We start from the raw sequence: 27,264 nt of genomic DNA on the forward strand, positions 1-27,264 counted from the left end.
GAATCTGAAACAAGAGAGTGATGTGATTCAGTTTGCAATTTAGAAAGATGAATCTGATAATACTGTGAAGACAAGTCCCTCGAGAGGGATAATACTACCAATGAAAAGATGGATTATGACTCTATTCTAGGACTCCAGGTTAGAAATAGTGAAAGCTTTGGGTACGAGGAGAAGGGGACAAATTTGAGGGGATTTTAAGGAGGGAGAGCCCACAGGATAAAACCAAAAAGTCAGTGTCCACAAGGATCAAGTGAGCAATGTAACTGAATCTAATAGGCCCATGTAGGTCCACAAGGTCACGGACAATTTGGCAAAGTGAGATGATGTGCCTGTCAAGAGAAAAACCAATGACTGCCATGTCACGCTGGGTTTTCAGAGCATCCAATTTTTCAAAAGAAGGCAGACATTTTCACTTTTATTTGAAATCTCTCAAGTTTTAAATCCTCACAGCCAATCCTAACATATGAAAATCTATGTCAAGGCCAAACAAAAGAGGTCTATAGAACCAAGTTCTTCTGGGCCACCAACTTCTGACTTCAGTATAAGACAAGGAGAAAGCTGACTAAAATCATGTAAAAGGGGGCTACTGGGTGGCTCAGTCAGTTACACATCTGCCTTTGGGTGAGGTCATGATCCCAGGGTCCTGAGGTAGAGTCCTGAGTCAGGCTCCCTGCTCAGTGGGGAGCCTGCTTCTCCCTCTCCCTCTACTCCTCCTCTACTTGTTCTCTCTCTCTCTCTCTCAAATAAATAAATAAAATCTTTTAAAAAAAAATTACGTAGAAGCATTGCTAGGCAGCCCTGAGGTCTCAGCTGAGATTATGGACCACTGATTTCTAGTGGCAACGCTTAACAGCCAGGATGCAGGAACAAAGTAAAAAGTATTAAGTGATTTAGGCTTGAGGTTCTGCAACTGAGTGGTTGGAAGGATAAGGGGCTTAAGGAATTATGCTATTAACTTATTACATAATATTTATTTAATCTGCACAACAATCCCAGAGAGGCCTGTCTTATTAATCCCATTTTATTGGTGAGAAAACTTAGTAACTTGCCCATCAGCAGAGTTAATAAATTGTCTATGTGGATTTGAAGCAGTCTAAAATCCATGTTCTTGGGGCACCTGGGTGGCTCAGTGGGTTAAAGCCTCTGTCTTCGGCTCAGGTCATGATCCCAGGGTCCTGGGTTCAAGACCCGCATCGGGCTCTCTGCTCAGCAGCGAGCCTGGTTTTCCCGCCCCGCTCTGCCAGACTTTCTGCCTACTTGTGATCACTGTCTGTCAAATAAATAAATAAAATCTTAAAAAAAAAAAAAAATCCATGTTCTTCCCACATTCCATATTGCCTTCCCACAAAAGGAACATCTGAAAGAATGGACTGCACAGACGCCAAGGAAGACTAACAGAATGGGATGGACTCTTTGGGTCGGTGCAAGTCAGAGTGCCGAAGAGTCCTCTCAGGTGGGGACGCTGCACTGTTCAGCCTGCCAGTGTCCACCATGGAGGGGTCAGCGGGCACTCATGAGGGTTTGGCCCTGAGGCCGGCAATAACTACGTCATCTGCGAGGGGGAGGCAATATTTAGCCCTGAAGATTCCTAAAGGCCTCTTGTTCATGTAATACTTTTCCTGAATCAATTAAAAGAAAAGGCTTAAGGAAGGACTTCTTTAGAACCTTGAACACACACACATAGGGGAAAAGGTCTGGGAACCGATCAAATTTCAAAGTAATACGTAGATACCAGTGTGGTGTCACTCTTCCTTTCTTCAGGATCTGTTCACCCACCAGATACTCACACATCCCCATCCCCCAGCTCCCAAAAGCATAACGACAATTCTTAAGAGTAAAGAGGACGTTCAAAAAGACAGACTGCAGGAATAACAGATTTTCACAGTTCAAGCTGATCTAAAACCTCTAACTTAGGGGGCGCCTGGCTGGCTCAGTGGGTTAAAGCCTGGGCCTTCAGCTCGGGTCATGATCCCAGGATCCTGGGATCGAGCCCCGTATCAGGCTCTCTGTTCAGCAAGGAGCCTGCTTCCCTTCCTCTCTCTGCCTGCCTCTCTGCCTACCTGTGATCTCTGTCTGTCAAATAAATAAATAAAATCTAAAAAAACAAACAAACAAACAAACAAAAAAAACCCTCTAACTTAGGTTTAGCTCCTATGAATAAAGTTGTAGAAAATGTAGAACTTCTCCAAGGCATATTTGGATTTAAAAAAAAAAAAAAGGCTTCCAGATTTGCTGACCATACTAGTTTATTTCTTAAAAAAAAAAATATATATATATATATATATTTTTTTTTCCCCCCTGCCCCTAAAAAGATTAAGTAATCTCTACACCAAACATGGGACTCGAACTGACAACCTCAAGATCAAGAGTTGCATATGCTCTATCATCAGAGCCAGCTAGGCGCCCCTATTTTAATCCATAAGGCAGAAGGAAAGGCTTACAGGTTATTAGAAATGTTGAATGTAGATGAAACCAGTGGAGGATAGCAGGGCACGGCATCAAGAATACAGCACTGAAGGGTCATTAAAGATGTCATCATCTCTACGAGTCAGGCATGGACCTAGCCTAGGAAAAATCCACCTGGGGTACCTAGATGCCTCAATCGGTTGAGCATAAGATTCTTGGTTTCAGCTCAGGTCATGGTCTCACGGTCTCTAGGCCTCAGGGTCATCAAGCCCCGTGATGGACTCCACACTTAGTGGGGTGCCTACTTGGGATTCTCTCCCTCTACTTGTCTCCTTGTGCCCCTCCTTCTTCTGCACGTGCCTGCACTCTCTCAAATAGATAAGACAGATATACAGAAAAAAAAATTTAATTACTAATTCAAGGGCAGGAGCCTCTCTAGATGACACAAAAGCTTAGATTTAAGTCAGGAAAGTCTTATTAAGGAGCATCTGGTTGACTCAGTCAGCAGAGCATGCGACTCTTGATCTAAGGGTTGTGGGTTTGAACCCCACACTGGTTGTAGAGATCACTCAAAAATAAAAAATCTTTAAAAACAGAAAACTCTTATTAAGGCATTAGCAAAATCCTCCACTGAGCACTCCACAAAATAAACTAAGAAGTGAGCCTTATTTTTCTGAAAGACTCTGGTACCCAGAAGGGGTAAAAATTGCTTAAACTGTCCCTTGCTACATCATACTGAGTAACTACAATTATGGTAGAATCACCTGCTTTGGTGATCTGACATCTGAAAGAGGACATCTTTCTATGACATCTGAAAGAAAATGTATTAAAGATTCATCCTAGGGCAAAGCCTCAAATGCTTTAGGAGAGGTTGAAGGCAAAGGACCCATCACTGCCTACACCTTTTATTACCATGAAATTAACTCCCTGAAAGTGTGTGATAATGATCACAATCCCCTAAGGGCCTTCACATTTCCATACTCCCTAAGACCTTCAGTAGACACAACTATATGACGGTTATTTATCCAGATAATCTGGAAATCCAGGCAGGCAACATGACAGATTAACTTTCAGTTTACGCTTTTAAGAACTGTTGGGCATTCTGAGATCCTAGAATTTTTCTGAGAATCAATAGGTTTCCCATGTAGTTCATAACTTTGCAGCTTTTTAGGAGATAAATCACTGATCTGTGTGTGTATATCTGTGTGACCCATGCCACTGATCTAAAAAAAAAACAACAGGGGCACCTGGGTGGCTCAGTGGGTTGAGCCTCTGCCTTTGGCTCAGGTCATGATCTCGGGGTCCTGGGATCAAGCCCCGCATTGGGCTCATCGTGGCGAGCCTGCTTCCCCCCCCCACCTGCTGCTCTGCCTACTTATGCTCTCTCTCTCTCTCGTCAAATAAATAAATAAAATCTTTATAAAAAAAGAATAAAAAATAAAAAAAAAAACATATACACTAACCTCAACGTAATTACATAAATCAGCAGGTAGCTGAAATTAAGAAATAGAAAACTGAGCCAAGCTCATGACTAGCTGGCAAAGTCTAAAAGGTTGAAATGATGGTTTTAAATTTCCTCTAATTAAAGTGTTCTAATTATAGATCACCTTAAAAGATCATCTGATTTCTCAAGAATTAAGAGATTCTATTTTTTTTTCTTAAATTTTACTACAGTACTTTGGTATTATGATAAATAACTGCCACTTTTACATCCTGTAACAGCACTTAAAAAAGTACTTACTTTTCTTTAAACATAAACACTTCTAATATTTATTATAAAGTTCTTAATTTAAAAAAAGGTAATATGAAACGATTAAAATTTGCTCACATGACATCAAGGAATGGGAAGTAATACAGATTTGTTCTAGATAACACCTTCTGAAAAGCAAACCAAAGTTCACAACTTAGTAAGTAGGGAAAAAGTGTTAATTGTATAAGCAGAGTAGCTGATGTCAAGAATATGTGAATACTCACACTGAAACTGTCAAGTAAGTGAAAATACAGGTCACTGGGAAAATAAACTCATTTAGAATTGGATTCTCTTAGACCATTCTAGGCCCCAGCCAGAAAACAGGTTCTTGAGCAGGTCCTGCTCCTAAAGCCTGTTCCTATTTCTTCTATGAAACAGTCAAGATAATATGCTGCCTACTTGAAAAGGATCTTTAAGAAGCTTAGGCCAAGGGCTCCTGGATGGCTCAGTCAGTTAAGCATCTGTCTTTGCTCAGGAGATGATCCTAAGTCCTACATCCGTCTCCCTGCTCAGCAGGGAGTTTCCATCTCCCTCTCCCCTGTTCATGCTCTCTCAAATAAATAAATAAAATCTCTTATTTTCTTTTTATTTATTTGACAGAGACAGGGAGAGAGGAAACAGAAATGGGGGAGTGGGAGAGGAAGAAACAGGCTCCCTGCTGATCAGGGAGCTCCGCTATGGGGCCTGACCACAGGACCCTTGATCATGACCTGTGCCTAAGCCATCCAGGCACCCCTCAAATAAATAAAATCTTAAAAAAAACAAACAAACAGGGGCGCCTGGGTGGCTCAGTGGTTAAAGCCTCTGCCTTCGGCTCAGGTCATGATCCCAGGGTCCTGGGATCAAGCCTCACATCAGGCTCTCTGCTCAGCAGGGAGCCTGCCTCCTCCTCCTCTCTCTCTGCCTGCCTCTCTGCCTACTTGTGGTCTGTCAAATAAATAAAAATCTTTAAAAAACAAACAAACAAGAAAAAGCAGCAGCAGCAGCAGCAGCTTAGGCCCAAACACTAGGTAAATAAAGAAATTAGGATTAAAAGAATACAGAGTTCACCTGGAGGAAGAAAGAAATAGGTACACTATCAAGAACCTGAAATAAGCAAATGATTGTACACAATATATTTGGCTCTAAGCCAACATTAAAAGACTACAATGAGAACCAAGCTGCTAACACATCATTTGTTTTCTGATGAAAGCTCACAAATTTATCTTCCGAGATAATTTTCCTGGAACTAGGCTAGACACGAAGAACAATGTATCGGGAAGGTCCTTGTAAAAGAATTGTACCCAGTATCAGACTCTCCAAATATCCGTGGCCTTGCTAACAATACAAAGACAGTAGAATGAGTGTTTTTTGTGCTCCTCTACAATGACGTGCCTGACCTAATGCAGAGGTGGGACCTGAAGGATCTAGACAAGAGCTCCAGTGCCCCAATTCTCTGCCCTTTAGCAGCATCTCTCTCCCCATCCCACCTCTCTCCTTACTGCTCACAGAATCCAGACTTACTAAAGTTCCAAGAAGGCTGGGACTACTTTTGGCCACTTGCTGAATCTGCAAGTGTGTTTTTAAAAAAGTGGGGGGGCACCTGGGTGGCTCATGGGTTAAGCCTCTGCCTTCGGCTCAGGTCATGATCTCAGGGTCCTGGGATCGAGCCCCGCATCAGGATCTCTGCTCAGTAGGGAGCCTGCTTCCTCCTCTCTCTCTGCTTGCCTCTCTGCCTACATGTAATCTCTGTCAAATAAATAAACAAAATCTTTTAAAAGGGGGGGGATTAGGAAGAAAGGTCTTAAAAATACTATTATCTACCCAGATCTCAATTTCTAATACCATTCCCCAATAAAAGGAACCAGGGATTCTTGGAGAAATGGTTGATCCTAGAACTGGGGCAGAAAGTTACACAAGATGAACCTGCTGCATTTTGTAGTGCCAGAGATTAAGAATGCATTCAAAAACAAAACAAAGGGGTGCCTGGGTGGCTCAGTGGGTTAGGCCTCTGCCTTCGGCTCAGGTCATGATCTCATGGTCCTAAGATGGAGCCCCTCATCGGGCTCTCTGCTCAGCAGGGAGCCTGCTTCCCCCTCTCTCTCTGCCTACCTCCCTGCCTACTTGTGATCTCTCTCTCTGTGGCAAATAAATGAATAAAAAGTTTAAACCAAAACAAAAAAACAGAATGAGGGTATGTCAAAGGGACACAGAGACCAAATGAAGGAGCTCCCAATAGCCAAAGCTGAAAGAATCTGAGCAACAAAATGAAGTAGTATTTGACTGTAATCCAAGGTATAAGTAGAAAATAAACATCCACAAGTCCATACTGATATAAAGGCTTAACACAGGAGAACAAATCTCCACGCAGAAAATTCAAATAATTTATGTAGAAAACAGCACTCTCAAGAAGACTGGGATTGAGCAAACCTCCTCACTCTTGAACTGTGGGCTGCACACGGAGACTTCCTTCCAGAGGGACAAAAGTAACTTTCCAATGGAAAAACCTAACCAACACTACCTCAGCCAGATGATCAAGGTCAGCAGTAAAAATGATAAATCATGTTGATAGTATGCTCCCTTAATACAATGTAATGAAAATGGCACTTTATCTCTGTGGGCTTCTTCCCCAAAACCCATAATCCCAATTTTATCATGAAGAAAACATCAGACAGGGGTGCCTGGGTGGCTCAGTGGGTTAAGACTCTGCCTTCGGCTCAGGTCGTGATCTAAGGGTTCTGGGATCAAGCCCCACATCGGGCTCTCTGCTCAGCAGCTTCCCCCTCTCTCTCTGCCTGCCTCTCTGCCTCCTTGTGATCTCTCTCTCTCTTTCTGTCAAATAAATAAATAAATAAAATCTTTAAAAAAAGAAAAAAAAAGAAAACATCAGACAAATCCCAATAGACAGACATCCTACAAAATTACTTGATCAATATTCCTCTAAACTCAAAGGGTTGTCAAAAGCAAGAAAATCTGAGAAACTGCCATAATCTAGAGGAGTCCAAAGAGACAAGACTAAATACATTATATCCTGGATGGGATCCTGGAACAGAAAAAAGGACATTAAGTAAAACTAAGGAAATCTAAATAAATACGGACTTTAGTCAATAATAATGTACCAATACTAGCTTATTCACTGTGACAAATATACCCAGCTAAAGTAAAATGTTAACAGCAGGGAAAACTGGTTGTGGGGAATATGGCAGCTACACCATCTTCAGTTTTTCTGCAAATCTAAAACTCCTGAAATTAAAAATTTGTTTAAAAAAATACTATTCAGAAAGACGAAATCAAATGCATATATACACACATCTCTCCAGAGTCTCAAGAAATCTACCCCAAAAGTGCAGCCACTTTAGAAAACAGTGTGGAGGGGCGCCTGGGTGGCTCAGTGGTTTGGGCCTATGCCTTCGGCTCGGGTCATGATCTCAGGGTCCTGGGATCGAGCCCCGCATCGGGCTCTCTGCTCAGCGGGGAGCCTGCTTCCCCCTCTCTCTCTGCCTGCCTCTCTGCCTACTTGTGATCTCTCTCTGTCTATCAAATAAATAAATAAAAATCTTTAAAAAAAAAAAGAAAACAGTGTGGAGATTCCTTAAGAAATTAAAAATAGAGCTACCCTAGGAGCCTGCAATTCCATGACCCTACAATTGCACTACTGGGTATTTACCCCAAAGATACAGATGTAGTGAAAAGAAGGGCCATCTGTACCCCAATGTTCACAGCTACAACAGCCACAGTCGCCAAACTGTGGAAAGAGCCAAGATGCCCTTCAACAGATGAATGGATAAAGAAGATATGGTATATACATACAATGGAATATTACACAGCGATCAGGAAGGATGAATACCCAACTTTCTATCAACATGGATGGGACTGGAGGAGATTATGCTGAGTGAAATAAGTCAAGCAGAGAGAGTCAATTATCATATGGTTTCACCTACTTGTGGAGCATAAGGAATAACACGGAGGACATCAGGAGTTGGAGAGAAGTGAGATGGGGGAAAATGGAGGGGGAGATGAACCATGAGAGACTGTGGACTCTGAGAAACAAACTGAGGGTTTTGGGGGAGGCCAGGGGTTGGGTGAGCCTAGTGGTGGGTATTAAGGGGGGCACGTATTGCATGGAGCACTGGGTGTGGTGCATAAACAATGAATCCTGGAACACTAGAAAAATAAAATAAAATAAAATTACAAAAAAAAAAAAAAGAAAGAAAGAGAAGAAATTTACAGCCTACTCAGAGCCAAGAAAGCATCAAGCATCTTTTTTTAAAATTATAGTGGGTTTTTTAAAAAAGATTATTTATTTATTTATAGCACATGCAAGCAGCAGGAGGGACAAAGGGAGAGGGAGAGAGAGAATCTCAAGCAGACTCCACAGTGAGCGGAGCCCGATAATCCTATGACGCCGAGACCATGACCTGAGCAAAAACTGAGTTGGATGCTTAAAAGACTGAGCCACCCAGGCACCCCGCATCAAATATTTTCACAAACTTTTTTGAAATATATACAAAGTTACTTCAGACAAAATCTATACTTATTCCTGTAAAATAACATATAATGCATGGGGAAAGTGGCAAGTCTGTCTTTGTACTGGCACAGGTCACACACTGCTTTCACTCACTCAATCAGCTCCATACCCCACCAGTCCAAGAAAATGCTAGCAAATAAACAACAAACAAAAACACTTCATTTCCAGGGGGGCTACCACAGCAGCAGAGGTCAATCAGCTCAGTTTTGGTCTAACTGGTGAAAATCTGAAGATGTAACTTCCTTCAAATAGGCTCTTCCTTGCACTCTGTCTTCCTCAGGTTTACAATCAGTCTGTGGTAGAACATCTGAGCATACAAAGTGTACATACTATTTTCCAGGTAACTATCAACCTCTGAAGCTCTGGAATGACTAACTCAGGTCCCTTGTAGCAGCCTGTACCCTGATAAAAATGAACTGAAACAGAAACACCTATCCTCTTCTCCCTTTGAGAGACAGCACAGCATAAGAGATTGAATGTTCTAGAGTCAGATCTCAGGTTTGTGTTCAAATCACAACTGTGTCACTTACTAGTTGTAAAGTTTGGGGCATATTCCTTATCAGGACAATCGCATACACTTTTTGAGGTTACTGTGAGGACTGAATTTAATACAGGTAAAAGCACCTGGAATGGTGTCTGGCACATGGCAAGCACTCAGTAAGTGTCACTATTATCATCACGGTCATCGGCACTATTTTGATAACTGCTTGTTAGTAACAACTCAGAACTCCATAAACATTTAGGTCACTAACATACTTCCAACTAAACTACATAAAATACACTATAATGACTAAAACCAGGGATGGTTAGAGCCAAATGGTTACCGCACAGAAACAGAAAAAGACAGAAAGGTAAATTCTCAAGGAAGCAGGAGCAAGATTTAGAAACTGAAGGGATACAAATGTCCAACCAAGCAGGTGTTCCATGACACCTTCTAGCTGCTAACAAGGGGTAGTAAGAAACACAGGAGGACCCCAGCATTTCCTGCATATGTTTTTTAACCTGATAAATAATAAACTACATGAAGGACCCAACACTGGAGGGGAGGGGGGAGGGGAGAGTGTTACATGTGCATGATTAGGGGTGGTAGGCCTATATCCTTCCACTGGTAAAAGTTCATGGGTGAATCTTGAGCCATTATCCTAAGACATAAAAAATGAGAAAGAAGACCAAATCACTGAAGATGCTGTAGTTTTAGACTAGAAAAATGGTACAGCAGCCTCCCCATATCCTTGGTTTTGCTTTCTGTGGTTCCAGTCACCTGCAGTCCACCGTGGTATGGAAGCAGATGATCCTCCATCAGATGTGCGTTCAGAAGATCAGCAGTGGCCTAATGCTACTTCACAATGTCTACATCATTCACCTCACTCCTTCTCATCACACAGACATTTCATCATCTCACATCATCACAAGAAAGGTAAGCTACCACATGTCACCACTATTTTCTAACTTGAAGAACACAAGTAACTGATGACCTAGAAGCTATATATAATGGGCATAAAATTAATTTACCCTGATCTTTCAAACAACAGCAAGTACCAACCAAGTCTACCAGTTGCATCCCTGAAAGCAAAGGATCACATGTATATTCTTCACAGAACAAAGTCAAACTTAGAAAGGCTACAAGCAGCATTTAGCAACACTAAATTCTTTCCAATTTCTAACACAACATAGCACAGCACAGAAGTACAGCTTGAGGAGGCTTGTCAAAGTGATGAAACTTGGGGTACCTGGGTGGCTCAGTAGGTTCAGCACCTGACTCTTGGTTTTGATCTCAGGGTCCTGAGACTGAGCTACGTCAGGATCCACACTCAGTGCGGAGTCTCCCTGAGATTCTCCCTCTCCATCTGCCCCCCTCCTCTAAAATAAATGAATAAATAAAATCTCTCTTTTTTTTTTTTGAAGATTTTTAAATGTATTTATTTGTCAGAGAGAGAGAGAGCAAGCCCAAGCAGGGGGAGCGGCAGGCAGAGGGAGAAGCAGGCTTCCAGCTGAGCAAAGAGCCCAATGCTGGACTTGACCCCAAAACCCTGGGACCATGACCTGAGCAGAAAGCAGATACTTAACCAACTGAGCCACCCAAACATCCTAAAAAGGATCCTTTAAAAAAGGATGAAGAAGTAGTGTTAAAAATTAGAAATGGAAAATTTCCAGCACTGGGTATGATAATGGATATCTAGATGCTCTCCTCCTGCTTCCATCAACATTTGCTACATTAACTCAACACAGGCAAAACGCCATGCTTGACTGGGTGAGGGGAGGAGGAGGAGTTGAGAGGAAGAAAGGAAGAAAGAGAGGGAGGAAGGGAGGGGAATGAGAACGAAAGACCAGTTGCTGCCCTAACAATACTACTGCGGGGGTGAAGCCAGATCAAATGTTTTTTTTCATACTGTTCCAAAGTTATTTACGGTAAAAACCTCCAGCGTGACCCTTTTAGGCACAAACAAAGCCTTGTTCTTTCTTAACAACTAGTCCCTTGATTTCCCACACGTTACGTTGAACAATGAGGTTGGGGGCACAGGATAAAGCAGATGACATCAACCTCCCTCAAGTAAGAGGCTTGTTTGGGAGTCCAGATTCTGGTCTGTGGCCAGCTAGCTGACTTCACAGAGGGCTCTACTGTCCAGACTGCCGGGCTGAGCATGCATATGGGGGCAATGGCTCAGATCAACCGCCAGTCAGCAATTCACACAAGGACAGCAGAGAAGTAATTGTACTCTGCTAGATTAGCTTCATAAATCTGTTCCATTTTCCTAGAAACTAGGCTCAGTCTTCAGAAGCCATCATAAAGACATGGCATAGCAATTTCAACTTCTAAGCAGCCCTTTTCTCTGCATCAGTTCAAAACAGAAGGCTGCAGACAACCATTCACCTAATAAGAGAGATTTAAATGAAGTAGCATACTGTTTAACTTTTACAGAGAAGGAAACACAAAGTCAGAAATCTTGTATATGATACAAAAAGAAAGTAGCTTTTAATACTATTAAATGCTAATGTATCAATTACCCTTCTGTATTAAACCACCTATTTATTGAACCGTTTCTAACCTAGGACAATAGTCACATCAAATGTCAATTTGAAAGATTCTTCCCGACAGAAAATGATTAGCCCTTACTACAGATGTCAGTAATAAAATGAAGTAACTGTTGTAAATAAAAGAATCTCAAAACTATAGCATATATATGCGTATGTGTATACACACATGTGCACACACACAATGCTTCCACAGCTTTCAGTGGGCAAAAAAAAGTTAAAAGCCAGTGGTTTCCCAGCTGCCAAGATGCACCTTGATAATTTTTAGGCTTAAACTGAGACATGCCTATGACTCAAGGCTGAGCTCTTCAAGTGACGTGTTTGGCTTTCCAGCAGCTAGTTGAGAGAGAGTGGCCCAACTAGGTATTGGCATCCAGGGAAAAATGACCTCATTTCCCAAAATGAATTGTCAATTAGCAGTAGCAGTCTTGGAAAACGACAGTGAAAAAAAGTCCGACTAATCAGACTATTTGGAAGAGGCCAAAAAAGCATAAATCATTTCAGTTATTACCATTAAGCTTTTCTTTCCTTCTGGATGATGATTAGGACAACTGCAGACAACTGCTTTTCTCTCTCTGTAATCTATTTCTAAAGTAAAATCACCCTTAGGCAACAACCCAATTCATCCCCTAAAACTCATTCACTCTCCAATTTCCTCTATTAACAAGCATTCTAACTAATAAATGGTACTGGAGCTTATTAAACTATTACAGTATCATTTAGCCTTAATAAAAATATGGTTTTCAATTAAAAAATCAACAGAGTTGAGATTCTGAGTCCCTACAACAGACTTTTTATGGACCTGAAACAATGAAGAAAATTTATACATTCACTATAAATGATGAGTCAATGATGAGTCAGTACTTCCTGCTTCAATTTCGTGAGGCAGTCTTTAAATCTGATACTACTTAACCTGAGTTAGCCTCATTTTGTGAAAGGAACAGGGAAGGATGATATGGGATAAATTCAGTGCAAATGTCAACACAAAACACATTTTATAGGCCAGAAATCTTAGCAGTAGAGTCCCACCCATCATTTCAATCCATTTCTCTGTTCAGATAGCCCTGTTCAGAAAGGCCTTCCCTGGGGCGCCTGGGTGGCTCAGTGGGTTAAGCCGCTGCCTTCGGCTCAGGTCATGATCTCAGGGTCCTGGGATCGAGTCCCGCATCGGGCTCTCTGCTCAGCAGGGAGCCTGCTTCCCTCTCTCTCTCTCTCTGCCTGCCTCTCTGCGTACTTGTGATTTCTCTCTGTCAAATAAATAAATAAAATCTTAAAAAAAAAAATTAAAAAAAAAAAAAGAAAGGCCTTCCCTGACCACTCAAATACTCTTTACCCTTCAGTCACTCCCTACCTGCTACTATTTGATTTTTCTTCACTCTCCTTACTGCTACCTGCAATTGTGTGTATTTTTTGAACTTGCTGTCGTTCGTCAGTAGAACTCAAGGACCTTGTCTGCTGTCCATCCCCATTTCCCCACTTAGGTCTGACATACACTAAACATTAAAATATTTATTGTATGAATAGGAAAATCACAAACAAAATCCACAGAGGTCTTCTCATTATAATATACTTTATCAAGTTACTGCAATGACATAAAACAGGGGAGTCAGATTAGCAATTCAATTTTCATTCAGTAGAGAAGAAACAAGAGTACCAATGTATATGACCCATCCCCTGCATAATAAAAAACCACCTCAATCATCCTTCCAACAATTCTATGAGATCTATCATCCTCATCTTACAGATCAGAGACCCAAGGAGAAGAGTTAATTCCCTCAAGACCATACACCCTTTTCTTTTTTTTTTTCTTTTTTAAGATTTTATTTATTTATTTGACAGAGAGACATATCACAAGTAGGCAGAGAGGCAGGCGGAGGGGGGGAAGCAGGCTCCCCACCAAGCAGAGAATCCAATGCATGGCTCCATCCCAGGACCCTGAGATCATGACCTGAGCTGAAGGCGTAGGCTTTGACCCACTGAGCCACCCAGGCGCCCCAAGACCGTATACTCTTTAAGTGGTGAAGCTGCTGAGATTTGAACTCAAATCTGTCTGACTCCAGATCCAGGTTCTTTCCACTCTACTTCTATTTAATATGACTAATATATTTAAATCAGTTGTACAACAATGAATACATAGTACATTAAATTTAAGACACAAAGATGAATGAGATATTAAAGACTTCACAAAGTAAGTGCCATACTACATCCAAAGTGCCATGTCAAACAGGTTATAATGGAAATACATTGGAGGGTGAACAGGCAAACGCCAGTCCATATTAAGAGAACACTGTATTCAAGGAACTGCACGGGGTTCAGTATGGTGAGAGTTAGGAGTGGGAGAAAAGCAGTGAAGAGGAAGAAAGAGGAGAAAAAAATTAAGAGATAAGGGCAGGACACTGCCAATTCATTTGTTCATTAACCCTTTATGTGAAGTTCTACTATGTACTATGTGCCAAGCACTGTAATAGGCATTCAGTGATGAGACATAGTCTCTGATCAACTACATTCACAAAAATCCTTATGAGAGAGCCTGCATCATTCAGAGCAACAACGAAACATCAAGCGCAGCTGCCCGGGTTTTGCACTTCAGAAAGCCTCGCCCCCCCCCCTTTTTTTAAAGATTTTTATTTATTCATTCAACACAGAGAGAGAGATATCACAAGTAGGCAGAGAGGCAGGCAGAGAGAGAGGAGGAAGCAGGCTCCCCACTGTGCAGAGAGCCCGATGCGGGGCTCGATCCCAGGACCCTGAGATCACGACCTGAGCTGAAGGCAGAGGCCCAACACACTGAGCCACCCAGGCACGCTCCCCCCGCCCCGCCCACCCTTAACCTTAACTGAAATGCTGCCTGAACCAACAGTCACAAACGACCCAAGAGAAGACATCAATAGGCTGTAAGAAACCTAGAATGTGGCCTGGCATATAAAAAAAGAGTTAAATCAATCAGATTCTCTCACTCAAGAGGTGTACTTCAGAAGCAGAAATGATGCACAAAGAGAATCCTTGAGCAGAGTTTGGAACATGAGTGGTCAAAAGTTAAGAGAAGGTGAAGCGATGCTATGAAAAAAGGTTGCAAACTATGATGAGGAAATGGATCAAGCCCACAAAAGTGTTCTGTGGCCTGCACACAATATTAAATTTTGTTAAATGACACCCGGCTTGTGTTCTTTAAAATACTATTCCCCACAAAATGGACCTGAACTCCTTGAAGCAGTAACTGCATCCAGGTCAGAGGCTGAACAAACAAAAGATGGGTCTACGATACCCTGTTCCACAAAACAGGGAAGCTATCGAAATCTAACGGGGCTGTTGTCAAAAGGATACGAGAGTCAAGGGGACAGCTGAGTATAAAGAAACAATGCAACTGATAAAAAGAGTAACTCTAAAAACAGAAATGATAACAAAAAACGGTTTCAGTGTAATACTTAAAACAAAACAAAATAAAATAAAGACCTGGGGCTCAGACAGTTGACTGTCCAACTCTTGACTTCAGCTCAGGTCATGATCTCAGGATCTGGAGATCACGCCATGTGCTGCGCTCTGTGCTCACTGGAGAGTCTGCTGCTCTCCCTCTGCCCTTGTCCCTGTTTGCTCTCCAACATAAATTAAGTAAATCTTAAAACAAACAAACAAAAAACACCTTCTTCCAACTACACTGGAAATGACAAAGGGCAACAAAAACTGTCAATAAGGAATGAATTCTGTGTTTATCCTATAAATTTTAGGGTAACCAAATGGTCTTAAAAACTGATGAATTCCTGTGATGCCTGAGTGGCTCAGTCCCTAGGCATCTGCTTTTGGTTTGGGTCACGGTCCTGAGTTCCTGGGATCAAAACCTGCATCGGGCTCCCTGCTCAGCAGGAGGAAGCCTGCTTCCTCCTCTCTCTCTGCCTGCCTCTCTGCCTACTTGTGATATCTCTCTCTCTGTGTTGAATGAATAAATAAAAATCTTTAAAAAAGGGGGGGGGGGCGAGGCTTTCTGAAGTGCAAAACCCGGGCAGCTGCGCTTGATGTTTCGTTGTTGCTCTGAATGATGCAGGCTCTCTCATAAGGATTTTTGTGAATGTAGTTGATCAGAGACTATGTCTCATCACTGAATGCCTCTCCCACTCCCCCTGCTTGTGTTCCTTCTCTCACTGTGTGTGTGTCTCTCTCCCTCAAATAAATAAATAAAATCTTAAAAAAAGGATTGATGAATTCTTGGGGAGTCTGGGTAGCTCAGTAGATTGAGCATCTGACTCTTCATTTTGGCTCAGGTCATGATCTTGGGTCCTGGGATCAAGACCTGTGTCAGGCTCCATGCTCAGCCAGGTGTCTGCTTGGGGTTCTCTCTCCCTCTCTCTGCTTGTCCTGTACACGTGCTTGCTCTCACTCTCAATAAATAAATCCCTTTAAAAAAGTTGATGAATTCTTTAAGAATAATTCCAGCTAACAGGTGTTTGGGTGGCTCAGTTGGGTAAGTATTTGCCTTCATTCAGCTCAGGTCATGATCTCCAGGTCCTGGGATTGAGCCTCAAGTCAGGCTCCCTGCTCAGTGGGGAGTCTGCTTCTTCCTGTCTCCACCCGTCAAGTGTGTGCTCTCTCTCAAATAAATAAATAAAATCCTTAGAAAGGAAAAAAAATAATTCCAGCGAATAAATATGGAAGGAATAACAAAATTAGAAAAATCATCGTTACACAACCTTAATGAAACAATAAATTCTCACAGCAGTTATCAATGGACCGATAAGTAAAAGATTGAGAAGCTTTACAAGGGAGGCTCTGAGCTGTTACCACCTTGGTAGATAGTAGAATAATATCCACCTCCCCAAAGATGTCCACATCCTAATCCTTAGAAACTGTGAATGTTGTATTACATAGCAAAAGAGGTTTTGCAAGAGTGATTAGAGGCTGAGTTAAGGAGATTATCACAGGGTGCTTATACCGGAAAGAGAGAGGCAGAGGAGAGAGGGAGGGGAGAGAAAGAGAAAAAGATTTAGAGATACTAATTACAGGCTTTCAGGATGCAGGAAGGGGTCACCAACTAAAGAATACATGTGGTCTCTAGACACTGGAAAAGGCAAGGAAACAGATTTCTCCCCTAGAGTCTTCAGAAACAACACTGCCTTGTTGACACCTTGATTTTGGACTTCTGACTTCCAGAACTATAATATAAATACTTATTGTTTTATGTTACTGAGTTTGTCATAATTTGTTACAGCAGCAATAGGCTACTACTACACACGTGAACCCACTGATCAATCTTAGCACTAAGAGGCATGAAAAGTACGGTCCTCTGCCACGATACCACATACTCTCACCCAAAAGATAAACCTGAATCTAATTACATCTTATGGCTGATTCCGTTTACAAGAAATATGGGGAAGTGTTGAAATGATACCTCAAGGAAGTAAATAGACATATATACCCGCAACGCAGGACATTCTTTAAAGACAACTGACTCGGGGCGCCTGGGTGGCTCAGTGGGTTAAGTCGCTGCCTTCGGCTCAGGTCATGGTCTCAGGGTCCTGGGATCGAGTCCCGCATCGGGCTCTCTGCTCGGCAGGGAGCCTGCTTCCCTCTCTCTCTCTCTCTCTTCTCTGCCTACCTCTCCATCTACTTGTGATCTCTCTGTGTCAAATAAATAAATAAAATCTTAAAAAAAAAAAAAGACAACTGACTCTAACAATACAACTTCAAGAATAAAAAAAAGGAAGGAGGGCGAGTGAACTGCTCTAAATTGAAGAGACCTGAGAGATACAACAAATTAATTTAAAAATGTATTTCTGAGACAAGTGGAGAAACCTGAATATGCATTGAGTGTACTATCAGCATTACTGTTAGTTTTGTGAGGTGTGGTTATAGCCACATTAACACTGTGATTATGTTCATATTTTTAAAGAGATTCATGCTGAAGTATGCAAGATTGAAATACCATGCTATCTGGGACTTAGTTTAGAACAATTCAGCATAAAATGTGAAGGGAGAGGCAGTTGCAATGAAAAAAGTGTGGCAACATCCTGATAATTACTAAATCTGGGTACTGCACTTACAATAGCAGGCTGACCATACTCTTTTCTACAAAGCTGCAAACAAACCAGGGACGCCAGGCTGGCTCAGTCAGTAGAGCATGCGACGACCCTTGATCTCAAGGTTTTGAGCTGAAGCCCCACACTGGCAATGGACCCTACCTAAAAAAAAAAAAAAAAAAAAGAAAAAGAAAAAGAAAAGAAAAGAAAAAAAAATTTGCAAACAAACCAATGCCAAAGCTAATCTGAATTAGTGATATTTAAAAATCAGGAGCTTTCAGGGCATCTGGGTGGCTCAGTGGGTTAAGCCTGCCTTTGGCTCAGGTCATGATCTCAGGGTCCTGGCATGGAGCCCCGCATCGGGCTCTCTGCTCAGCAGGGAGCCTGCTTACCCCTCTCTCTCTACCTGCCTCTCTGCCTGCTTGTGATCTCTCTGTCAAATAAATAAATAAAATCTTTTAAAAAAAAATCAGGAGCTTTCACATAAAAATCTGGATTTCTGATTTCGTATGAAAAATTAAACATGCCAGTAAGGCCTACATCAAGAGATTAGTACTGGTTACTCCAAATGAACTATTACTACTGCTCCCAGTTATCCCCCATTTATCGTTGCTGGTTTTAAACATGCCTGGCCAAATTCATTAATTTAGATGGACTACTGGGCATTTGGTTTTAGGACCCCAGGAGTAGTTCAATTAAGCTGGCTAGAAGCAAGAGAACAGAGCAGACATGGGGACGGCAAATGAGTGATAGCAAAATGCTAGTGTGTAGATGTACAGATTCCTGCTACTGAGGTCTCCCCAACAACCTTGGAGACAGATGTAATTCCCATGAGGCCACAAAGCAACATTATCCTGTATAAGTGCTCACTAGTAGCAAGGCCATATGCCTGATATTCTGGAAAATATGAACATGAAAATAATTCCTTCCCCCAGGATATTAATAGTTAAGTAAGATAGATAAAGCAAAATAGTTACAATAGAAGATGGAGAGCGACAAAGTAAAGCTTCAGATACAGATCACAGGGAGTACTACAGAGCATGCTGGGAAATTTAAACTTTATCAGATGAGCAACAGTGAGCCACTGAAGGGTTTCGAATTAGAAATACAAACCAGGAGCACCCGGGTGGCTCAGTGGGTTAAAGCCTCTGCCTTCGACTCAGGTCATGATCCCAGGGTCCTGGGATCTAGCCACGCATCAGGCTCTCTGGTCAGCAGGGAGCCTGCTTCCCCCTTTCTCTCTGACTGCCTCTCTGCCTACTTGTGTTCTCTGTCAAATCAATCAATCAATCAATCAATCTTGAAAAAAAAAAAAAAAAAAAGAAATGCAAGTCAGAGGGGCAACACTGCAGATGAGAGTAATGTCTGCCTCATTGCTCAAATTCTCTTATTCTATGCACTGTATCCTTCCAGGAGCTGGCAGCAAAACGTTGTATTTAAGCCTCTAAAATTATACAATCACAGCTTTCTTGGCCAGACAGAAGTTTGGTACCTGAAGAGAATAAAACAAAGGGTCACTGAGTAACGCCCCTAAAAACAGTTTATATCTCCCAAATAAAGTATAAATAAATTGCATTTATTACCACTACTGGGTTCCAACACCTTAAACAAAAATAACAGTCTTATTACATCCGAAGCTCTATTAAAAACGAAAATGTTTCTTCCTATTTAAAGACCCCTTTTGTTAAACAAAACAAAACGCTTATTGCGAGTAAATAAAGCACAATTAAATCTTGACTAAAATCATATTAATGTTTCAAAGATCGGGCTGGTGATCCTAATAGCAAAACAGGACCAAACTGGCATTATAATAGTAGATATCACCATCCAAGAGTATTGCTGAAATTTACATAAAAATTGGCCAAATCCAGACTCTGGGGTACCAAGAAATAAGTATTAGACTGAGACCATTTTGCGATCGACTCTAACCAAACACAGGAATCACAAATAAAAAGGAGAGTGTAAGATTGCAGTACTTTTCTTTCCCTTTACTTAACTCCCAAACTAAGAATTCCAGCTCTGACATCATCTCTCTGAGCCTGTTTGCTCACGTGTAATATGAGGCCAAGGGTACCCACTTCATAGGGCAGAGTACGAACCAAATGGTATCGCGTATAAAGAGGCACAGGACCTGACACACAGCCACCACTCAATAAAATCAGGTTTTTTAATTCACAGTAAGCTTCAGTGTCTCCACGATTTTCCTGCAGGTATTGGTCTGTCTGAAGATACCCACAAATACTCAACGCCCAGAGACTTCTTTGGAGAAACAAGTCACAGTTCAAGATACTTAAGACCGAAACTAGTACAGGACCCCGACCACGACCCAAAGTCGAGGCACCCGCAGCGCAGCTGTCACCACATCCGCCAAGGACTCGCGGTCCTTCCAAGGGTTCCCAGGCATTGGCGCCCGGCCCCGCCCCGCGAACGCCAACCAGCGGGGTGAGGGGGCGGTGTCGACAGTGCACCCTTCGTGCTTCGGCGAGGCCAGGCCGCGCTCGAGGCCTCCGCCCGCCGGCTCCCGTCCCCATCCCCAGCCTCCCCTCGTCGACGCCTACGGTCTTCCCTCCCCGCGCCGCCCATTGCCGCACCTTGAGGTGGGTACGCAGGCCGCCAGCGCCCCCAGACTGGTCGGTGATCTCGTACGCGCCCGTCACCAGCAGGTCCTTGTGGATCTCCTCGCGGAGGCACTTGCGGGAGTTAACGGGCAGATGGAAGGAAATGGCGAACACCGAGCTGGGGCCAAGCAGGAGTAAAAGCAGCAGTGCTAACGGGCAAGGGCCACGCTGAGCTGGTGGGCCGGACAAACCCGACATGGTGCCGGAGACTGCTCACCCCCTCGGGCCTCTACCGCGCCGGAACCGGGAGGGCCCACGTGATTCACCTCTGACCTAATGCCGTGGGCGCCATTTTGGAGACTGGCAAATAGACGAGGACCGCAGGATAAGTCTTTTGAAAGGGAAGAAAGGATACGACACCATGTAGTATCCACAAGTTAATGTAGTTAAGTAAGATTTTCCAGCTGTAGACTGCACAAGTTTCATTTTTGTTGAGCTTAGCGACTGCTCAGTCTGCTGTACCAAGTATGGGCAGCCCTGGAAGTAATTCTCCTTTAGCTTCCGGAAGTAGTAGCCGCGAGTTTTAAAGTCGGCGCTACCATAGCAACCATGCCCCAATAGGAAACAGCCACAAGGCCTTCGTAGGGCCCACCCACCGGCCGCCTAGACGCTCCGGGCGGAGGCGGATGTGCAGTCCAAGCACCTTGCAAGCCTCCGTGACTGCTGGGACGTGGAGCACTTAAGAAAAGTTTAAGAGGCTGAGCGGAAAGACTCCAATTTGGCTATTAGGCCAGCGGCCAGTATCTCAGATTAGGTGTACGGGTTACGTGTTGGATGTGAGCTGGATGCAGAGTATTTGGATTGGAGTAACGGCTTTCTGAACGTGCATCTGATTTAGTAAACCTTAGGTGCCTACTAGGTTAGGTAACATTCAAACTAAAGTTGGATTTTTTTTTTTTTAAGATTTTACTTTTAAATAATCTCTAGGTCCAAGGTGGGGCTCGAATCCACAACTCTCAGATCAAAGGTTGCATGCTCCACCCACTGAGCTAGCCAGGCGCCCCAATATTTTGTATTTAAATGGAATAAAACAGTGTTTTAGTTCAGCATAAGAGATGGAGCTGGTGCGGTTTACCAGAGAAGCCCTGTCAAGTGTTTGTGTGTTTTAAATGCATAAACACCTAAGGGATCAAATAGGCCAGTCTGTAGTAAGTAAATTTACATGACAGTCACTCATGTGTTTCTTTAATAATATTGAGTACCTACTATGTGCTGGACACTATATTATGCATAAATACTAACATGTATTGATTTAACAAATCATTATTGCTATCAAATATTCGGGGCTGAAGAAAATAGGAAGATGGAAAAGGACTACACAACAGCCTATGTTTAGAATCATCTGATTAGTGTTCATTGAGCATCTGCAGAAATACCCAAAAGATGGACTGTCTGCTTTCAGTATTTAATAACTCCTTTCAGTCCTTCCGGTTCTTCTGGAACTGAAGTCCCACAAGCAAAACAAGAACAAACATAAAGGAGCTATAAAGCATTTTAAAATTTGACAAATGCCATATAATAATTATTTTATGAGGTGTCCAGTTAAGAACATTTAGTTTGATTATTTTATTTCTCATCTAAGATAAGATTGCTAGTCTACGCAGTACATTCTGATAATTTGCATTGGCCTTTTCCCTGCCTGGCCAGGGGATCAGTACCAAGGAGTTACCTACTCCATTGTTTATTCTCAGTCCTTAGGCTCTGCTGACCATCAGCCAAAGATTTGCATCCCATAAAATCCTGGGGGTGCGTGTGTATGTGTGTGTGTGTGTGTTTTAATTTCTATCTTACATTTATATAATAGCTTATATGTTTTTAAATATCTTCACCTAATTATCTCACTTGACATTTTCAAACACCATAGGCTAGACAAGTCTATTCATTTTACAGAAAGGAAACTAAACTGAGATCCTCAGAGACCAAAATCCCATTGTTTAAAAGTGGCAAAGTCAGTCTGAGGGCCCGAACCTTCTTTTCAGTAAGCACTATTATTATTATACAGATGAAGAAACTGAGACTTAGAGAAATTGATTCTGAGTAGCAGCCCACATGTACTTTCTTGTCCTTATTCTCACGTATCCTGCCTCCACCTACTTCCTGTTCCCCTTCCCTCCTTTGTATTTTTGTCCATAACACTCATCACTGTTTTATACAGTATACATTTTATTTATTTGTCGTGTTTATTAATCTGTGCCCTTAGCTAGGTTATCTGTTTTGAGAGAGACAGAACTTTTTGTCTATTTTGTTCACTGCTTTATCTTCTGAATCTAAAATAGGGCCTAGTCTACAATAAATATTGGCTCAGTAAATGCAAGATTAATTCCTTAGCTCCTAGCAAAAGGCCTAACAGCAAACTCCTTCCATTATTCCTTAGCTGTTTTCACACAAATTTATTTAATCCATAACATATCTAAAGTGTAGGTATGATTTCAGTTTTGCCAACAAAATGGGTATTTTTTTTTAATTGAAAAATGTGTTACTGTTTTTGTCTAAGAACACAGGAAAAAAACCCAAAACCATTCTCCCCTTTATACTGTGCACCTAGAAGGCTGAGTAGATACTTCCGGGGAGCCCAAACTTTAAACTTTGTTATCTTCTGCATTGAAGAAGGCACTATTTTATACCTTTTGTGGGGGGAAAGAGAGCAAATGGAAAGTGTCTCACAACCAGAAAAAATGCTGCTTCTTAGCCTCACAGTCTCTGCCATCCCATCAGCCTGAAATGTACTTAGCCAGACCCAGGTTCTCAAGATTCCCAAGATCCTGGAGGTGAACAGATGTCACCAGGACACACTCTTTACCTAGACCATCCCTTCCTTACAGGTTTCTCAACCTTTCATTGGTATCAGAGGGAGCAGCTCCTTTTTAAAAATCTGCCTTTGTAATAAACTTGCTGGGCCATTCTGTGGTCAGAAGCCCTTGGAAGCACTTCTGCCTTCTGCCTTTTCCTTTAACCACCTCCTTTAACTGGCCTCATCCTCTAGTGTGGCTTGAGCAACCCCCCCACCCGACACCAATGCAGAAGCAGTCAAGAATTCCTAACTCTGTGTCCCTGCCCACTCGTGTGTACAGCCCTGCTCACAGTGTGTATTTAAACAGCTAAAACAAGATGGGTTCTGTGCAGATACAAAAGACCCTTTTGGAGAGCAATTTGGCAATATCTGTCATGTGTCACACTCTTTGACCCAGAGAGTGATTTCAAGGAGTACTATGGGTCCTCTAATTTCTGCAGCCCCCCTGGACCTGTTCCTGGAACCTTTGTGCTGCACTTGGGAGTGAGCTCATCCAGCCTCATGAGTTTAAAGGAATCCATAAGCCGATAACTCCCAAATGTGGATCTCCAGCCCTGACCTCTCCTCTAAACTCCAGAGTCTGTATCAGGCTCCCTACTTGACATCTCCAAACTGGATGACTAATAGGCAACTCATACTTAACTCTTAATTTCCCCCTCCCCCGCCAAATCTGTTTCTTCCCCATCTCAGTAAATGGCACCACCTTCTACTTCTTCACTGAGGCCGTCCTTGTTTCCTCTTTCTCTTACGGTCTCCGTACACAGAGGCAATTCATCAGCATGTCCTACCCGTCCCGTGTCCTAAATATATGCCAATCAGTTTCTACTTCTCTCTAAGCCAAGATTTGGCAAGCTACTGCCCAGCTGGACAGGCCAAATCCAGCATGCAAACTCCTGTTCTTGTATCGCCCAAGAAAACTATGTGGCTCACAAAATCTAGAATGTTTACTATGTGATCCTTTACTGAAAGTTTGCTTCTCTCACCTAAGTGAGAAAACAGCCTCCCTGCTGTTGTCTCTGCCTCCGTTCTTGCTTGCACTATGCTCCTTAATACACTTTTAATGATTTTTTTTTAAAGATTTTATTTATTTATTTGACAGAGAGAGATCACAAGTAGGCAGAGAGACAGGCAGACAGAGAGAGAGGAGGAAGCAAGCTCCCTGCTGAGCAGAGAGCCCGATGCGGGACTCAATCCCAGGACCCTGAGATCATGACCTGAGCCGAAGGCAGCGGCTTAACCCACTGAGCCACCCAGGCGCCCTTTTAATGATTTTTTTAAATGTACATCAGATCAATCAGAATACAGCCTATATACCTTATCATAGCCCAAAAGGCCACTGTGGTCTGGCTCCTTCCTACCTTTCTAATCTTGTTTGAACCAGTGATCACTCCCTCTCACCACCCAAGCATTCCCTCTGCTATCTATAGTCACAGGGCACCAGGGCCTTTGCACTTAAACTGTCCTACTGCAACGCTCTCTCCCAAATACTGTCCCATGGACTCTGGACTCTGCAGGCTGCTCTTCATCATTCAAGTTCCAACTCCAATGTCTCTTCCTAGAGAGCCCACCCTGCATGAGTAACAGTTTCCCTGCGTTATTTTCTGTCCCACGATCTAGTTTTATTATCTATATACCACTCATTGATATTTAAAAGTACCTTGATATTTCTTTTTCTTTTTTAAAAAAATATTTTATTTATTCGACACGCAGAGCAGAGTGAGAGGGAGGCAAAGTGTGAGGGAGAAACAGGCCCCCCACTGAGCAGGGAACCTAATGTGGGACTCAATCCCAGGACCCTGAGACCATGACCTGAGCTGAAGGCAGCCGCTCAATGACTGAGCTACCCAGGCACCCTTGATATTTCTTTTCTTATTTATTCTCACCCAGCCCTACTAGCATTTTAGCTCTGAGAAGGCCAGGTCTTTGTTTTGTGCCTGATATATCCCTAGGCCAGGTACAATACCCTGTAACTACTAGGTGCTCCATAAATATTGGGGAATGAATCAGAATACAACATAAAATAAAGCATTTAGCACATCAACATAGAGCAGTTGCTCAATAAATGCTAGTTCCTCTATCTAGTATTTTAATTGCCATTTTTCATATGGAGAAGCTGAGGTTTAAAACTGTTAAGTGACTGGCTTCAAGCCATACAGTGAGTCAGTGTTTGAGTCGAGAATAGAAATGAAAGCTCCTAACTGCACCCCAATTTTCAGACATCGTTGTGATTACTTTTGATAAAACACGGCACTTTTTATTGTGTCCCCACACTACTGAGAAGATTCCTTTTTTCTATCCTCAATTATATTCATAATATAACTTTTATGCTTAAGTGAATTTAAGTCTTCCAGAATATCTGTGATGTTGTCAATAGTTGGTGTGAAACCGGTAGCATCCATTAGCATCTCCCCTCGATTCACTTACTTGGGGGAAAAAAAAATTATCTTCCTCTCCAGATTCCCATGGTGCTAAAGTTTTATCTTCCTAGGTGGGAAACAAGAACTGCTCACCAGTTCTCCATGAAAATTAATGTCTTTCATCACTGTTATCCATACAACATGTCAAGATAAACTATGGGGACCCTGCTCTGTATGTTACAGCCTGTAAATCCTGATTACCAGGATCAACATTTTAGTAATATATATGAGCTGAAAGCACCCAAAAGTCTGGATTTAACAACAAAAAAAAATTATTAGGAAGAATTTTAGGGATGATGCAAGTAAAGGATATAAAATGTATCCCAAAAGAACAAGTTTCAAAAAGCTGAAGAGCCATCACATGAACCATCAACACTACCCATATGCCTTGAGAGTAAACAGAAGTTGAAAAGACCAACTTTGGGAGTTGAAGATGGGTGGCATCTCCTCTGCCCCATAAGCACCGTTTGCTTATGGAGAACACCAGCCCTAGAGCACCGTGCAGAGAGGTGACGTCCTGGAAATCTCAAGGCAGGTATGAGATGAAGAGAAATCCACTGGATTAGTTGTAGTGGAAGAACCAAGGGACAAAAAAGAAGAGCTGTGAAGGTGGGACTCTAGTAGAGAAGGAAGTAGGGTCAGGGAGTTAAGATGGGAACTGCAGGGGCCCTTACTTACCTTACGTCTATGGCCACATATGCTACAAAGAAGAAAAAAAGTATTGGGGAAGAAAGAAGAAATGGAAAAATTACTCAGTGCTTTGTCAAGTAGCCCCAGAGTTGAGACTCTCCAAAGGAGGATTAACAGAGAACCAAATGCATCTACCCCAAAACATTAGCTACACTCTGCGTCTAGACACAGCCATGCCTGAAGTTTGTCCATATGCAGATCCTCAGAGGCCTTGGGATTACTTCAAAAGTACTCTAAGACCTTAAAGCTGGGTAACCTGGAGCATAGGACTACACTGTTTCCAGTCTTCTCTCTTGATTCTGAGGACATTTCGGGTTAATGTATTTTCTTTGATAGGCTACTAAGCAGGCAACATCTGATGTCCACCACCACTAGTTGTCTCTGAAATCTACCAAAACTATTCTTCTTCAACCAAACCTCCATATTGTGAGAGACACAGGCCATATGGATGGGACAAGAGCACCGGCTGCAGGAACCTTGATAATGCCTATGTGACTTCTCATTACTACTTCACTTGAATCGCCTTCGCACCCCGAAGTCACCTGAGCAGCTCTTTAAGAACTGCCAATTCCTAGGACCCACCTAGAACCCATCCACACCACTGAAAACAAGAGTTATCTGGGTATAATTCCTAGGAATAGCATATTTCAGTGGTTCCCTGATGGTCCTTCCCACTGGAATCATCTGGGGTATTTGAAAAGTGTTGATGCCAGACTCCCACCCTCAGATGTCAATGGTATGGGGTGTCCCCTGGGCATCAGGTTTTTTAAAAACTTCCTTGGGTTAAGGTGGAGCATTAGTTTTCGACCCTAATGCTCCACCTTAACCCTTATTAACCCCATTCCTATTTTTAACACCTAACCTTTCAATGCCTTTTAAGTAGTGTGCTCTCAGTAAATATTTCTTGGCTTGATTTCTCCTGCTGAGGCCCTGCTTTCCTTTCACCTAGAACACAGCACAAAATCAGCCCTCTGGTAAGTAGAGTACCTGGAACACCAGCTTGGGGACAAGGCTCATTCCTTGGGTGGCCACGTTCTACCAGCT

General features: G+C 42.5%; 1 protein-coding gene across 1 annotated transcript in view; it reads right to left on the reverse strand.

Annotated features, from left to right (window-relative positions):
* Window positions 1–20,548, reverse strand: part of TMED10 (transmembrane p24 trafficking protein 10) — a 41,681-nt gene extending 21,133 nt beyond the window's left edge. Inside the window, exon 1 of the mRNA XM_044232482.1 lies at window positions 20,296–20,548. Coding sequence (XP_044088417.1) covers window positions 20,296–20,520 — 225 coding nt within the window. The 5' untranslated portion in view covers window positions 20,521–20,548. The remainder of the gene's footprint in view (window positions 1–20,295) is intronic.
* Between the last annotated feature and the right edge of the window lie 6,716 nt (window positions 20,549–27,264).

The sequence above is a fragment of the Neovison vison genome, chromosome 13, assembly GCF_020171115.1.
Source record: "Neovison vison isolate M4711 chromosome 13, ASM_NN_V1, whole genome shotgun sequence".
Taxonomy (NCBI): domain Eukaryota; kingdom Metazoa; phylum Chordata; class Mammalia; order Carnivora; family Mustelidae; genus Neogale; species Neogale vison.